Genomic DNA, 17,399 nt, shown 5'->3' on the forward strand with positions numbered 1-17,399 from the left:
AAATGAATTGTGGTGGGACTAAAAATATCAAACTGCATTTAATGCAATGACCGAAAGAACATACGTTTTTTTTTCCATTCCTCAAATGACTTTGTGTTCTAAAAATAACATATCTTTTTAAATACAGAATTCTAAATATATATATTATGATACAAAGTGTAGATAATCATTATTTGACACCATGGTGGCAATCTTGAATGGAAAAAATGGGTTGCTGAAAAATCTTTAGTTTATTCTTATACAGCAAAACAAAAATCTGTTTTTGAAGCAGGGTAATCCAGTACTAATCCCAGTGCCTGCTTGAGGTGACCCTAAGAAACTTTATTTCTCTACTCACTAGGTACAGTGTCCAAATTTAAGTTATTTGAGACAAGCACTTTGTATGCCTGGAGCATAATATGTACTAGGTTGTATTTTGTGACAGGAATATATAACAAGTGTATTAATTAAATATGTATTACATTAAACTTATTAAATAGATATTTTAAGCAACAGACTAGGATAGTTCTGAGCAAACAAAATTGTTTATATGATATACCTTTCATAAAGTTACTTTAAACAATTGCAGAATTATGGATGATCTACATATAAAAGGATTCTTACCCTAGAAACATATATATATATATATATATAGTCAGATATTTTTTGTATCCCCCTGAGTAAGCCCCATTCTGTAGAACCGAAACGTTGGGTTTCTGGATGTATTTTTGCTATCACTAATACACTTTGATTTTCAACATTGAGTGCTGTCTCTTGTTTACCAGTCCTCGGAACGGTAACGTATAACTATATATATATATATTATTTTTTTTAATGATATATATATATAGAGAGAGACAAAAACAGATTGGAGTAGCGCCTTCGTATAACTGATTTAAATTATGATCAGCTGTATCAGACAGATTGGAATAATAAAGCTATATGACCAATGAATACCTAAAGGCGAATTGTACATGTAGCAACTGACATAGTAAATTGTAATCTGGAATATATAACAATAAAAAATATATATAATAAAGCAATACAAAAATAAGAAAAAATAAAATAAAAAAATATATACAAATATATATAAAAACCAGTCCACATCTTAGAGTCCACAAGTATACAAAATCCACCGGAGACTTGCAGCCCGAATATAAGGATCACCAAATCCCAAAGATATCTGCAAAAAACAAAAGAAAAACAGGCGCACTCCTAGTGTATTAAAGTATAAAAAGTTTTATAGGACTGTAACATATAAAAAACGCACTCACAAACAGAGTAGAATAAAGAGCATGTATAAGATAATACTCAATTGCCTGAGAACTGCAGGGGTCCACGCCAAACGTGTATACCTCTGGTGTATACGATGATCTAGCAGGATGTGAGAACGCTCCAGTAACCGGATGATGTCATTCTCAATGTCCCATGTAGAGACTTCCTCCGGCTACAACTCCTTCAGCCGCTACTGCTCACCAGCAGACAACCGCAGTAATCGGAACAACGGCAACCCCATACAGATTCACAACAGCCGCAAATGAGGCTCTCGGTTCATGTGTAATAAAATCAGCTACAAGCTCGCTGCTTTAGGAAACGCCCTACGCTTTTCGTCACTGAAGACTTGTGAGTAGTAGTGGCTGAAGGATTTGTAGCCGGAGGAAGTCTCTACATGGGACATTGAGAATGACATCATCCGGTTCCTGGAGCGTTCTCACATCCTGCTACATCATCGTATACACCAGAGGTGGCATCAACGGGACGTTTGGCATGGACCCCTGCAGTTCTCAGGCGATTGAGTATTATCTCATACATGCTCTTTATTCTACTCTGTTTGTGAGTGCGTTTTTTAAATGTTACAGTCCTATAAAACTTTTTATACTTTAATACACTAGGAGTGCGCCTGTTTTTCTTTTGTTTTTTTTTGCATATATATATATATGAGTTCTCACTCTTTATTTCACATTATTTTACAATATTTAAGGTCAATATCATCCACTGTTTACATTAATATAAATAATACATTGCACTTTTATAGCACAATAGATCACATAGCGCCATTGTATACAGTATATATTTTTTACAGTATGTATATCTTTATTTGTATAGCGCAATCCATGTGTATAGCGCTATGCAGTAGTAATACACGGGACATAATAGGAGACATAAGCAATAAGCAGTACATACATAAAAGTAGACATTAGAAAAAGAGTCCCTGCCCTGAAGAGTTTACAATCTCTCTCCCCTGCTTGCTCTATATATGTGTATATATATATATATATATATATATGTCTTCTAATGTCTACTTTTATGTATGTACTGCTTATTGCTTATGTCTCCTATTATGTCCCGTGTATTACTACTGCATAGCGCTATATACATGGATTGCACTATACAAATAAAGATATACATACTGTAAAAAATATATACTGTATACAATGGCGCTATGTGATCTATTGTGCTATAAAAGTGCAATGTATTATTTATATTAATGTAAACAGTGGATGATATTGACCTTAAATATTGTAAAATAATGTGAAATAAAGAGTGAGAACTCAAAGAAGATATAATCAAATGTGATAATTTATTATAAAATACTTTTGTATGTGTAGTGATCATACTAATCTAGCCCTATACTGTATGTAGATCTTTTACGTAGGTGACAATTGAATGCATACATAATACATATCATGCATGTCATACATCATACATGCCAGTAGGACATTGCACGCCCCAACTGGATACATGGTGAGGTGCCATAGTTTGGGAGATGTGTTATAACAAAACTGGAAGCAACACATGACCGTGCCGGTACCTGCTCTGATACAGTATGAATACATATATACATACATACATATATATTCAATGGGGAGGCCTACAATACATCCTGCAATGGTCCAACAAGAACTGAAGGTGATATATATATATATTGCCCATATGTATATACTCTATCTGAAATGTAAACCGCCCACCTTACAATGTACTGCTGTATTGGAAATAAAAAACACAGCTTTCATAGTCAGGTTTGGTTTTGAAGACAACTGCATTTTAGTATTGGGTTTGTATATTCCTTAACAAAAGTGTTTATATAAAAACATTAAAACCTGTTGCGTGAGATGGAGCTTTAGTGGAGGGATCTCATTTAGTGGAGATGCATGTTTAGTACGTACAGTAGGTCTCTTTACAGCATTGAACATCAAAATCATCTTTTAGGTCTTTGTCTAAACATGATCATCAGCATAGAAAAGAGAATGGCGAGAATGAAAAGAACAGAGGTTGTCGGCTGCTAGTAAATTACTGTATGTCAGGGAAGGAATAATTAAATGGTAAGCAATGCACTGGAGCAGAATAGCATACACTCAACAGTACACAACCTAATTAACTGCCTCTTACTATACTAATATGATCCTTTATCATTTGAATCAACAGTAGTATTAGTTCATAATCAAGAAAAAAATATGATAAAACAAAGATACTCAATGAAGGATGCATGATTCAGGGATGAAATTGATGTTTGTCATTCAATTGGATAGCTGTAATAATGCTGGAAGGAATTGCTGCCAAATCATTGCTTGAAGAACAAACATACAGTCCCATAGCCACACTGGAAATCTACAGTACTTTAGCAAACTTGGACTCATTCAAATATTACTACATGATGAAAAGAAGACTTTCAGCTTTACCATTGGTCAAGTAGAGTAAGATCAGTGAATGGTTTTACTGCAAGCAGATTGTTACAGTGTTCCTGTATTGTACATGATTTGTATTCTATATACTGGAGGGATAGGTGAAGAATTATTTATGTACACAGTGATTGCACACACAAAAGTGCTCATGTTAGTTAGTGAATCAAGCAGAAAGATTGCCTATGGCCCTCTTTTGGAGCCCATGAGCTAACAGCAGCTTTACATTGTGAGAACACCACAGGAATATCCCTTATTTCAATACTGTAGTAGAGAGATGCTATAAAAGAGAAACAGCCAATGTTAGCCCATCAGAGACATACTGTGTCTTGTGGGGTACATGAACCTTATACAGTACTTTATCCTCATACGGAAGCAGAGGTGTTATAACAAAGGAAGATTGCACTTACAGTATGACCATTTTGCAGCTAAGGCTGCTGGTGCTGCAATTACACAGCAAAAGTATAAAATGGTATCATTAATTTGTGCTGCCCTTATCTTCACCACACACTATCAGCCATTGAACAATTCAATTAAATATATTCAGTGTACTGTTAAAAGATCACGGTTGGCTTATTTTAACAGTATATATATATATATATATGAATATATATATATATATATACTGTTAAAATCATCAAAGTGTGTGTATCTCTCTCTCTCTCTCTCTCTCTCTCTCTCTCTCTCTCCTGTATATACACACACACATTGATGATGCAGGAATCATATACTTTATTCTTGTACCATATACTGTATATGAGAGATGTTAGAAATGGAGAAAAAATACATTTTCTGAACAATTTTTTTTATCCAAGAGATCCTTTGTGCAGTGACTATAACAATATTACCCTTTATTTTTATACTGTGAAGAAGAGAAGAAAGCTATTTTACTAAACTATAGAAAACATAGGTTATGCAGGAAAAATGTGCAGTACCATTTAGAAAACCAGTGCACGGCAATCATATTATATCCTTATCCATTGTACACTGCATTGACATTACGAGTGTTGCATTTGACCACCTTTGTTTCTTTGAGCTACTAGCACATACACTTTCCAAAGGTTAACTCTGACAATCTGAACAAACCTGTCTAGTTGCATGATTGCAATTGAAGACATATCAGGGACACTACAATCACGCTCCCACCTTTACTGTAAATAAGATCACATACTGTAGCATCTCACCATGGACATGGTGCAGGCAGAACTCACACTGTGCCCAGGACCCATTTCCCCAAAGCATTATTTACACATCCTAGTTCTTTGTTGCAGGGAGATTCGTTTATGCTCAAATGATCACTTACCCACTTGACAGATAAAGAGGAGCTGAAGGGAAGCCAGAAAGCAGCGTAGATTTAACATCTCTAGGTCTTTGTAGGATTTTCAATGAATGTGGATGTTATTTTTTTTGCTGTGTATGGCAGTGCAGATCCAGAGGAGAGATGTATTCCTTAGGAATGTATCACTTCTAGCAGTGCTTCATGGCTGGGACTTTCTCCAAGGCTCCCTGCTCTGATCCACCGTCAAAAGGAAAAAGAAGCAATGAAAAGGGCTTCCCAGGCAAGAGCTGCCTTGCAGGCAGATTAGACCAGCCTCATAGGCGGATAGGGTTAACCTGGCAGAAAATCACACCCCCAGAAGCTGATTGGTGCAGGTTTAAAGCTTTACTGCTGCAGTTTTGGACAAACAGAGAGCTTTGGAGAAGCCTGAGAGAAGAACGCCAGACGTCTGTAACCTCAGTGCTCATTATTCTCAGACTTTTGTGTATTCCCCTATAGTGAACAACATTTGCTAAGCTTAGTTTTATTCATTTAGGTGCTAGCAAAGTCTCCCTTTTCTACATGACGTTTTCATTGCATTCATGTTCACATATAAGGCACCAACATTTATGTATGTGTGTGTATATATATATATATGAGCATACAGTTATATTTGCATATATATATATATAGAGAGAGAGAGACAAATGGAGACCAGGGTATCCTGATAGCCAAAAAGAGACAGCACACTGCAGGTTTGGTATCAAAAAAGTGTATTCAGTAACACAAGGCCGCCAACGTTTCGGTCCTCCCAACGGGACCTTCCCATATTCTCTATGGGACAAGCATCTGCCTCCTGCATATACACAAATACAGCTGTATGCTCATTTGCATGTCTTAGGCAGGTCTGCAACCCCGCCTTTCCCCATTATCACCCAGCATACAGCACTTCCACTGCAGCAAGGGATTCTGGGAAATGACATGCAAAAGAGCACCCAGTGTCACGTTTTGCCTCAAAAACCATTTTTAACATGGTTCCCTATAGGCTTAAGCTTGCTGCATGGTCACAGCTTTGAGCACAGCCAGGGTTAAGGTGCATACCCAGAAAACCACCCACAGACAGCTGATTCGACCTTAATGGGTCTCATCAGTGTGGGGCTGATTTAACTGGGAATGCAAAGAGGCTATGGGATAGGCTATACCATAATACTGAGTTAAGTGAACTCAGTATTATTATATATATATTATATATATATATATATATATATCTGTATCTATATATATATATCTGCATGTATATCTTTATTTATATACAGTAGCGCCATTAATGTACGTAACGCTTCACAGCAGTAATACTCATGACAATCATATAAATAACAAATAATACAATTAACACATAATAATGGGAAGAAGCGCTTCAGACATAAAAGTAAGATATAGGAAAAGGAACCCCTGCACAGAAGAGCTTACGATCTAATGAGTAAGTTGGAAGAACGTACAGAGACAGTAGGAAGGTGTTCTGGTAAGTGCGTCTGCAAGGGACCAATGTCGATGTATGAGGTGTAAAGTATCAGCTACGGAGCTACCCGTATGCTTCGTTAAGGAGTTGGGTTTTAAGATGGATCTTAAAGGTGGAAAAGCCAGGAAAAGCACTCTGTATTAGATTTGTCACAATCATACTGCAAGCAAGCAAGTTCCCCAGAGAGTGGGAGATGCTATGGAGTGAGCTTTTAACCATTTATATGTGGGAGGGGGTGAGCTTCAACAAGATAGGAAGCGCTACCTTCCAATCAGCTAAGACCAGCTGAACAAGAATTGTAAAACATACAGGACACCTGCAAGCTCATATTAAACCCCCAAATTAACCACAACATAAATATAAGCATATAAGTGTCACAGAGGAATGTCTTGTTCATCTGGTCTTTGCTGATTGGAAGGTGGCGCTTCCTATCTTGTTGCAGTATGATTGTGACAAATCTAGTACAGAGTGCTTTTCCTGGTAATGTACAGGTTAATAAAAGCTTCAATCAGACTTAGAACTATGCAACTAATTTTGACAGATTTATTATAAATCATTCTTCCTGGTAATACACAGGTTATTAAGAATTTATATTAGTGTTAGGGACCCTTGAGATGTGGTCTGCCATGTAGTGGCTCAGGGGCTTACAACACTTTGGCCAAAATGTTAAACTAAAAGACCATTTTATTTAATAGATATCTATACATATATATTTAGGCACTGTACGGTGTATAAGTTTCACTGGATGTGCACTGAGCTCTGTCTGTGTTTCATGTTCTGTCTCTGCTTTTAAATATACATTGCCATGCTCAGTAGCACTCCTCTGTAACACTTATATGCTTATATATATGTTGTGGTTAATTTGGGGGTTTAATATGAGCTTGCAGGTGTCCTGTATGTTTTACAATTATTGTTCAGCTGGTCTTAGCTGATTGGAAGGTGGCGCTTCCTATCTTGTTGAAGCTCACCCCCTCCCACATTTAAATGGTTAAAAGCTCACTCCATAGCATCTCCCACTCTCTGGGGATCTTGCTTGCTTGCAGTATGATTGTGACAAATCTAATACAGAGTGCTTTTCCTGGTAATGTACAGGTTAATAAAAGCTTCAATCAGACTTAGAACTATGCAACTAATTTTGACAGATTTATTATAAATCATTCTTCCTGGTAATACACAGGTTATTAAGAATTTATATTAGTGTTAGGGACCCTTGAGATGTGGTCTACCGTGTAGTGGCTCAGGGGCTTGCAACACTTTGGCCAAAATGTTAAACTAAAAGACCATTTTATTTAATTGATATCTATACATATATATTTAGGCACTGTACGGTGTATAAGTTTCACTGGATGTGTACTGAGCTCTGTCTGTGTTTCATGTTCTGTCTCTGGTTTTAAATATATATTGCCATGCTCAGTAGCACTCCTCTGTGACACTTATATGCTTATATATATGTTGTGGTTAATTTGGGGGTTTAATATGAGCTTGCAGGTGTCCTGTATGTTTTACAATAGATTGTAGAGGAGACAGGTGAGAGGCAGGAAGGCTGGACAGCAGGAAGTTACAGTAGTCAAGATGGGAGAGAATGAGGGCCTGTGTCAGAGATTTAGCAGTCGAGCAAGAGGAAAGGGCATATCTTTGTAATATTGCAGAGTTAAAAAATGACAGGTTTAGGTACCTTTTGAATGTGAGAGAGGAGTCCAGTGTGACCCCTAGGCAGCGTGCTTGTGCTACTGGGTGTATGATAGTGCAACCAACAGTAATGTAAAAGGAGGTAGTAGGGCCAGGTTTGGGAAGAAATATGAGGAGCTCCGTTTTTGACATGTTAAGTTTAAGTCAGCGGAGGGCCATCCAGGATGATATAGCAGAGAGACATTCAGAAACTTTGGTCTGTACAGCAGGTGTAAGGTCAGGGGTTGAAAAGTAAATGTGTGTCTTATCAGCATAGAGGTGATATTTGAACCCAAGATATTTGATTAGGTCACCTAGAGAGAGTGTGAAAAGAGAAGAGGTCCCAGGACTGAGCCCTGGGGTTCTCCAACAGAGAGAACGATAGAGAAGGGGGGGGTGGGTGTTAGCAAAAGAGACACTGAACGTATGGTGGGAGAGGTAAGAGGAGATCCAAGATAGATCTTTGTTACAGATACCAAGAGTATGGAGAATTTGAAGGAGATGAGGGTGGTCCACAGTATTAAATGCTGATGAGGTGTCAAGTAATATGTGCAGAGTGTGATGACCCTTGTCTTTGGCAGCATGGAGGGGATTAGTTATTTTAGCTATTATTATTTTTAGTTATTAGCTTTTTCAGTGGAGTGAGCAGTGCTGAAGCAACATTGTAGAGGGTCTAGGAGAGAATAGGTGGTGAGAAAATGGAGTAAGCAAGAGAATACAAGTCATTGAAGGAGTTTAGCGGCAAAAGGCAGGAGGGAGACAGGACAATAGTTAGAAAGACAGGCTTGCAAGCTTGGGCTTGCCCAAAAAACAAGCTTGCTGTTTTTAAGTAATTGTATAACTGTGACATGTTTGAAGGAGTAGGGAAAGGTATCTGATTTGAGGGATGAGTTAAACATTTGTAGCCCCCTTTCCCTATGCCTAAGGTGACTACGCGGGTAACTATGCATGCTGCTGTACCTGTTTGCTCACAACAGAAGGCCTAAGCCTCCGCCTCTGGGAGCCAGGGTGAGCTCTTTCTCTTTGCGTGCAGCGCCTCCACCTCTGAGGGTTCCCAGCATTGGCGGGATAACCCCTCACAGGAACTGATATACAATAATAAGTAATACACCGCACAATGTATTTAACTAAGGTTTACTGTACACACATACTAACACAGATAACATATAATAACTGTACCCACAGCATGCACCCAGTGCGCCAACACGTGGTGGTTCCCCCAAAGTACTGAGGGTGCTGTGGCATCAATACCCCTGGTGTCCTGTCCCAGCAATTCCCAACCAAATGTGAGGGAATGCTACCCCCTGTGGATGTAGGTGCATGTTGGGTACCTGCCTGGGTACTCCAGTACCCAGGTGCTGCTTGTCGCAATGGGTTGGAGCGGGTCCCATGTAGCGAGGCCTCCAACACAAATCCCCTCTCTCCTAAGAGTCCTGATCCTCCTTGTGAGGTGAGCTCCAGCTGGAGGGTCTCACCTGAATGTTCTGGGGTACTGAGGGCTGGTCCCAGGTCACAGATCACCACGTGGCCGTCCGGTCACCAGTGCAGAAATATCAGTAAGGGGAAGAGTCCTATCTGGGGCCTTCCCTGCAACACTCCTCTAGTATGGCTCAGGGCCTAACTGGGGCCTAGGGGGGCAAGATCTAGGCCTAGGAAAGGAAGCACTGTTCCCTGGACACTACCTTCTTCTTTGCCTCCTCCGTCCAGGCTTGCGTGCTCCCTGCACACAGAGGATATCCTGTTTCCTCCCTTGTTACAATCCTATTGGCTGGGCAGTCCCATGTGATACAGTCCTTCCCTCTAGGGATTCTGGGACTTGTAGTTCCATGGCTGCACATGCAGATCCATCCTAAAATGGTTGCCGCACTATTCCCACAAAGCATTCTGGGGATTGTAGTACCTATGGGCTTTGAAGCCATTTAAAGATGGCTGCCACCCCAGTTGCAACTGCGCATGCGTGGCAGTCTGAAATGGCCACCGCCGCCGCCGCCACAACCTCCCTCCATTCGAGCGGAGCTCCGGCAGGCAACCAAGCAGTTCTCCGTCACCGGAGGTAAGGAGGGGGACTCTGCTACACATGTGTGAGTATAGGGATTATAGTAGGAGCAAGTGGTTATAGGAGATGTGAGTGAATGGGGTCCATGTGGCAAGTGGTAGAGGCAGAAGAGAAGAGGAGATCAGCAACGATATATCCTCCTCTTTGACAGCGGAAAAAAAGAGCGAGGAAGGCAGACGGATTATTAGGAAGAGGTGTAGGATGGGAAGAGGATACAGAGGGGATGTCCTGATGTTCACCTTCTCCTTGAAATAGTCAGCAAAGTCCTGAGGTGAGATGGAGGAAGGATAACATTCAGCACAGAGGATGGTCTGAGTAGGGAGTCAGAGAGAGAAGAGTCGGCGTGGGTTAGGCCGTGTTTATAGTGGGCGCACAACCAAGCTCATGGTGCCGCGTGCGCCTGTCGCTAGAGCGATTTCTTATTTTTGGCTTTGCGTGACGGGGAGACGTGGCCATGACATCACGTGAGCGGTTTACCCCCATTTGGCTGAACCGTGCCATGACCTGGCCGCTGCGCAGCAAAGACAAAGAAATGTGTCTTCTCCAGAATCATGTGTGCGGTTGCGCGCTCAATATGCGGCCTCATAGACAAGAGGTTTGTTGTTCACACGTGCATGCTGTCGCTGCCACTATAAAAGCGTCCTTAGACTTGTGCGTGATGATTAGTGAAGAAAAGTACATTTGTTTAGCCTGAGAGAGGGCAGAGTTGAAACAGGATAACAAACTTGTAGTGAAGGAAGTCTGTGAGTGTGTGAGGTTTCCTCCAGAGGCGTTCAGAGGAATGAGTGCAGGAACACAGCATGCGCAATTGGGAATTTAGCCAGGGTCTGGGGTTAGAAACGCGAGAACATCAGAGAGAAAGCAGGGCATGTAGATCAAGAGAGGAGGATAGGGCAAAATTGTAGTTCCTGACCAGATTGTCAGGTTCTGGAGCAGAGCTGAGAGATTAGTCGGAGGAGTGCAAAATGAAATCAAAAGCTTTTAGGTTAATAGAGTGCAGGTCTCTGTAGAAACAAGGGGTAGATAGAGGTGGAGAAGGGGAGAAGTGAGAGAAACATATACAGTACAGTGGTACAATTTTGGATCAGAGATAGCAGTAGAGGAGAACAAACAGGGCCGCCAAAAGGGGGGGACAAAGGATACCGGCAGCCCGGGCCCCGTGGGTCAGGGGGGCCCGTCGTCCCGGGGCCCCTGCGTTGCCGGGCGCCTGTTAATTAAAAAAAAAACCCACTGCACTCGGCGCCGGGTCTTCCTGTTGGCAGCGCCAGAAGTAGGTTGGGTTAAGCTTCCGGCGCACGGGCGTGAGAGGGAGGCCCGACGCGCGCGGGAGCAGCATCGGAAGACAGATGTCTGCAGCGGGGCCGTTGGCAACTGCTGTTACCAGCCGCCGGGCCAACAGCAGCACTGCCACTTTCCCCCCCACGCAGCCACTGGGCCGTCAGCTAACCCCTCCTTCCACGCAGCATCGGGGCACCGCCACCAGGCCGTCCCGCCGGCACCGCAGCATTGGGGCACCATCACACCACCCGGCCGTCCCGCCACCCCCACATCCCTCCTTTACATCAGCACCGCCATACCCACAGAATCGGCCCCCCCCCCCCGCAGCCACTGGGCCGTCCGCCACCCCACCCCTAGCCCCCCCCGCAGAATCGGGTCAGCATCGTCCCCCCCGCAGCATTGTGTCCCCCCCCGCAGCATTGTCCCTCCCCCGCAGGCCACAGCACTGCCACCCCCCACAGCACACCGGCACGTTCGCTAGCAGCAACGTAGCACAGGTGCCTGCAGCGGGGCCCACAGCACCGACCCCCCCTCTGTGCATGGAGCGGGCCATCCCGCTAACTCCCCCACCCCGCAGCATTGCCCCCCCGCAGCACCTGCATGCCTCGCCCCCCCCCCCCCACAGCCACCGGCCTGACCATCATCCCCAAGGAGATCACCCCCAAGGTAAATCTGATTTATATATATATAAATATATATATATATATATATATGTATTGGGGGTGTTGGGTATTTTTTTATATGTGTTGGGTTGTTTTTTTATATGTATTGGGGGTGTTGGGATATTTTGTATATGTATTGGGGGTGTTGGGATATTTTTTATATGTATTGGGGGTGTTGGGGTATTTTGTATATGTATTGGGGGTGTTGGGGTATTTTTTATATGTACTGGGGGTGTTGGGGTATTTTTTATATGTATTGGGGGTGTTGGGATATTTTTTATATGTATTGGGGGTGTTGGGGTATTTTTCATATGTATTGGGGGTGTTGGGGTATTTCTTATATGTATTGGGGGTGTTGGGGTATTTTTTATATGTATTGGGGGTGTTCGGATATTTTTTATATGTATTGGGGGTGTTGGGATATTTATTATATGTATTGGGGGTGTTGGGATATTTATTATATGTATTGGGGTGTTGGGATATTTTTTATATGTATTGGGGGTGTTGGGGTATTTCTTATATGTATTGGGGATGTTGGGGTATTTTTTATATGTGTGTACTATACTCGCCTGCTCCGTCAGGAGCGATTCAATGGACTGGCAGGCGAGCCAGCATGCGCGATAGGGAGACGGAGGGAGGCGGGGCAGTGACGTCGCTGGGCCAATAGCCCGCGAAGTGTCAACGTTAATGTCACGGCGTCGACATCATAACGCTGCTTCGCACTGATTGGGTGTTTTCAGCCGACGGCGCGCTGAGAAACAGTCTCGTCTGTCGGCTGAAAATCCCTGCGCCTCAGCACGCCTGCGGACCCTCGCAAAGCCCCCTCTAAAGACATCCTCATTGAGGATGACGGGGCTCAGCACGGAGCGTCCGCACGGCTCAGCGCGGAGCGTTCACACGGCTCAGTGCGGCTTCCCCCTCTATGGACCCAGCCTAAGACTGAGAAGCAGGGGAGAGAAATACATATGAGGCGGGAGGGTGAGACGGTAGGAAGAGAAATACATGGGAAGGGGGTGGGGGGGAAGAGATGGGGGCTCGTGAGGTGTGAAATGGGGGGGGAGGTGCGGTGGGCAATACCGCCGACACGGGGGGGGGGGGGGCTGCTTAAAATGTTTGTCCCGGGCCCCACGATTTCTGTTGGCAGCCCTGAGAACAAACAATACTACTTAAGTGGACAAACTACAGGTACAAACACATTCACACCACAAATGAGAGTACAGTACAGGGAAGAAAATGAGAGTTAACTCTTTGGGTGATTAGGTTAGATGGTATGTGGTCGCAATCAGCCTCCAATGATGAGGAGGTTGGTAGAGTCTTTAACCATAAAGGTATAATTTGATGTGGGATGATTGTGTTTTCACATGTTGAATCTGAGGTAACACTCAGATATTTAGAAATAACTTTTTTAATAACAAATACAATATGTGTCACTAACTTACACATGTATGGATTAATGAGCTAAGCTCAACCAGTTTTGAAATAATACTGACATTATCTTTATCTTCACTTTTGAAGATGTGTGGAGCAGAGGTTAGAACAGTTACCATAAACGCGAATCATTTATTGTCTCATTTTGCATTCAGCAACCATAAACTATATATATTTTGGCCTCTATGCGGGCCACACCATTTTTTTCTGCATGTATTGCCTTCACCTTGTATATACATCCATTTTAAATGCTAAATATTACGATGACCTGTGTGACATCTCTCTCGCAGCAAGCATTCAATGGGATCATGATGTAGCACCTTCGTTGGATCCCTGCAGAGATTACAGTCCTGAATTCTATGTAATAATTATTTCTTAGGCTAAATATATTAGGTGTTATCGAATGAATATACTCAGAATAAGCCATTTACTTGCAAATACTGTAAATTGTTTTAAACTTCCTTAAAGCAGCAGTTCAAGCTGCTGTTTCTTTATTTTATTTTCCCCCCTTTAATATGTTCATCAATACAATCCATACAATGATAAGTAATTAGCCAAGTTGTCGATCAATCAGCGAAGATTAGGCTTGGTGGTTCACTAAATGGCTGTCAGCAGAAGAGGACCAAAGATGCAGAATTCTGTGGGGTAGATAATGTGACCAGGCAGTCACTAGATACAATTTGTGCACTTCTAGAGGGCGGGGCTCAAAAAGGGGTATGCCAGAGCCTGTTTCAGAAGAAGAAGGGGATGTGACTTTGTAAATGGCTGCTATAGAAACAAAAAATATTTGTTGCATTATAATACATTAAAAATGTCAGAGGTTTTTTTTTTAAAGCTACAAGTATTTTCTCATAGTACAGAACTGATGTATTTAAAAATAGCACATTTAGGATATTGCTTGGTCTGCAACTTTAATGCTGAGAAAACAGTAACATAAAACATAGCAATGAATGCACTTCATGTCCTCAAATGGATTAATTACCCCGATGAAGGTGCATGTACTGTAGTGCCGACGATTATTCTAAAACAAATCAGGGGCAATCACCAAAAAGACCCAGGTACATGCTGGGTATATGCTGGGTATATGCTGGGTACATGCTGCAACATTTCACACATTTCTGAAGACAGACTAATGGCCCATCGGATTAACAGCGGAGGTCTCTGGCAGTCCCATTCAAACTGAATGGGACTGCCAAGAACCCCTGCTGTGTCAATCCGATGGGCCATTAGTCTCTGCAGAAATGTGTGAAATGTTGTAGCATGTACCCAGCATATACTTGGGTCTTGTTGGTGATAAACCCAGATTTTCCAAGGCAAGTTTAAGGCAAGTGTTAGAATATTCGTTGGCGCACCTGTGTACACCAAAACATTGGATGAGGTTTTAACTCAAAGTCATTAAATTGACTGACTTGACCAACTTGAATTGCTATTTACTTTGGAGTGCTTGACTTTAGCTGTACTCAAATGGATTAAACCACTCCCTACAAATGTTCTGTTGAGTGTACAAATTAACTAGAAAATTATCTGTTTTGAGCTCCTGTATTTCCTCAAAAGCTGATGTTATGATAGTTTTCGGATTTAGGAGGGCGGAACATAATTATAATCCTTAAATCCCAGCCTCAAAGCACATTACATACGTCATTTAAAAATAAATAAAAAACATGTTATGTCTAGTACAGTAGCTAACTGTTATTTAATAAAAACAACTTGAGAGTTTGCTCTCAGGCACTACAATTTACAAACCTTTACAGTAATACAAAACAAATCTCAGATATTAATTACGGGGAAAACTCTACTTCAAATAACTCACCTTAAAATGACAAGATCCTATCATCCTCTCATCATTTGCGTTGTGAACACATCTACCATGTCCTCACGTTATAACCAGAAGGATCACTTAATTTACATATTTGCACTGATCACATATTGGAGCAAATGACCTCTGAGCTTGCTAAGACTTGATACCCAGGTCTTTTCACTGTTTCCTGGCAACATGGTGAGGTGGTATTCAAGTAATACACAAGGGCCAGTGTAGTTGCTGTGTGGAGGATACTGTATGTACAGTTTCAAGCGTCCAAGAATGATGTAATGTGTCAATGAATTAAGGTGGTTTGTATCAGTTTTGAAACAGTTTTACTCCGCTTGCATCGGTTAACCACGGTGAGAGTGGTTTTGAAGCAGTTAGGGGAGGAGTTGTTTGGAGCAATAGTACAATGAGATTGTGACAGGATAGATGTCCGATAGCTATGCAGGGAAAACCTATGTATACAGGGGCTGCTGAGTCCAGCGGGGATCTGGTTAATCCCAGCCTTGGAGTAGGCTGAGGTAATTAGCCAGGGCTCTGTTGGCTCATTAGGAGGGGTTAAAATCCTGGATCTCACAGCAGCCCGGGCTCTCTCTGATCCAGCGATGTACCCACCTTGGAACTCTACAGAGTTCTCTGAGGAAAGAGCCCTGGCACAGCTCTGGCTGGGACTATAGATTGGTCCTTTTTGGAAAAGAGCACTACCCTGTTCGGGATTTTTGCTTTGGTTTATGCTGAAAGTATGCTCTTTTTGTTCTATGTGTTGAGGTTCAATAAGCGCCTTTTCTCATATCCCCCACGTGTCTTTGCAGCCTTACTGTAATATATGGTGTTTGAAGTGGGATGAACTAATGCCCCCTGCATTCAAGGGGCCACACAGAAAAAAAATGGAACAATTTTTCAAGGAGTTTCTGCATGAACAGGCCAAGCAAAATGAAGGACAGGAGAGTAGAAGAGCACACAATCCTAATAGTGTAAAACCTTTTAATAGGAGGCAATAATAGGTAACAAGTGGTGTAACTAACAGATAGATGATTAAAAAAGCGTAAAGTGGAGTTGGGTTTGGGCCTGCGGCGTCTGGTGGTCTCCCAGGAGCAGTGACCTGCTCCATGCGATCAATTGCCTGGGTGATGTTAGTTCCACTGGCGTCCTCACGTATGTGGGGCGTCACTTCCGGTCGGGTGACGTCACTTCCGGGTACCACTGATCGTAAATTCGGAGAATGCGCAGTGACTGTACCACCATAGAGCTGATAGCCGGATAGCTGCCTCTGTCTCTGATGGATGTTTACCAACAAGCAGAGCTCCCACTCTGATTAGCTCTACGTGTTTCGCAAACTGTTCTTGCTTCGTCAGGAGTTAGCACAATGGGGATCCTTGGCGGAATATTTATAGTGGGAACAAATTGGTCTGTAATTTGATTGTAACAATGCAAGAACTTAAAGCACGAGATTTCCTGAAAGGTGTATGTACACACAAATATATATATATATATATATGTATATATATATATATATATATATATATATCTTAAAGTTTTTTTGTCACTTTGTCACCCACTATACCTTATCCAATGTGGTGGAAACCTACACAAGCTTCAAATTGCAATGCCAGTATAACCAGCATCACACTGATGAGACCCAAAAGGTGGAAACAGCTGTCTGTGGGTAGGTTTACTGGCTATGCATCTTAAACCACTGTGCTGAAAAGCTGTGTAATGCAGCGAGCATAAGTTTATAAGGGTCCTTGTCAAAATGGATTTGAAGCAAAATGTGACAGTGTGTGCTCATTTGCATATCTTTTCCCAGAATCCCTTGCTGCAGTGGAAGCACTGTATGCTAGGTGATAATGGTGAAAAGCAGGGTTGCAGACCTGTCTAAGATGTAAATGTGCTCACAAGTGATATTTTCATTTGATATATATTAAATATATATAACACCTGTCACTAGTTTTAAATACCTGGGCTTATGGTTTGACTCCCACTTAACATTCGGGATGCACATTGATACCCTGACAGCCAAGACCTATGCCAAACTAGGGGTACTTTACAGGAACAAATCCTCCCTAA

General features: G+C 42.0%; 1 protein-coding gene across 7 annotated transcripts in view; it reads right to left on the minus strand.

Moving 5' to 3' along the window:
• The window catches only part of PTPRZ1 (protein tyrosine phosphatase receptor type Z1), a 213,986-nt gene extending 208,728 nt beyond the window's left edge, over positions 1-5,258 (minus strand). For 4 of the 7 annotated variants that reach the window (XM_075599930.1, XM_075599928.1, XM_075599931.1 and 1 more), the window contains exon 1: positions 4,963-5,253. In XM_075599930.1, coding sequence (XP_075456045.1) covers positions 4,963-5,020 — 58 coding nt within the window. In that variant the 5' untranslated portion in view covers positions 5,021-5,253. Of the gene's footprint in view, positions 1-4,962 lie in introns of all 7 variants that reach the window. The other 3 variants (XM_075599926.1, XM_075599932.1, XM_075599933.1) reach the window with 3 other exon arrangements.
• Between the last annotated feature and the right edge of the window lie 12,141 nt (positions 5,259-17,399).

The sequence above is a fragment of the Ascaphus truei genome, chromosome 5 (genome assembly GCF_040206685.1).
Source record: "Ascaphus truei isolate aAscTru1 chromosome 5, aAscTru1.hap1, whole genome shotgun sequence".
Lineage (NCBI taxonomy): Eukaryota > Metazoa > Chordata > Amphibia > Anura > Ascaphidae > Ascaphus > Ascaphus truei.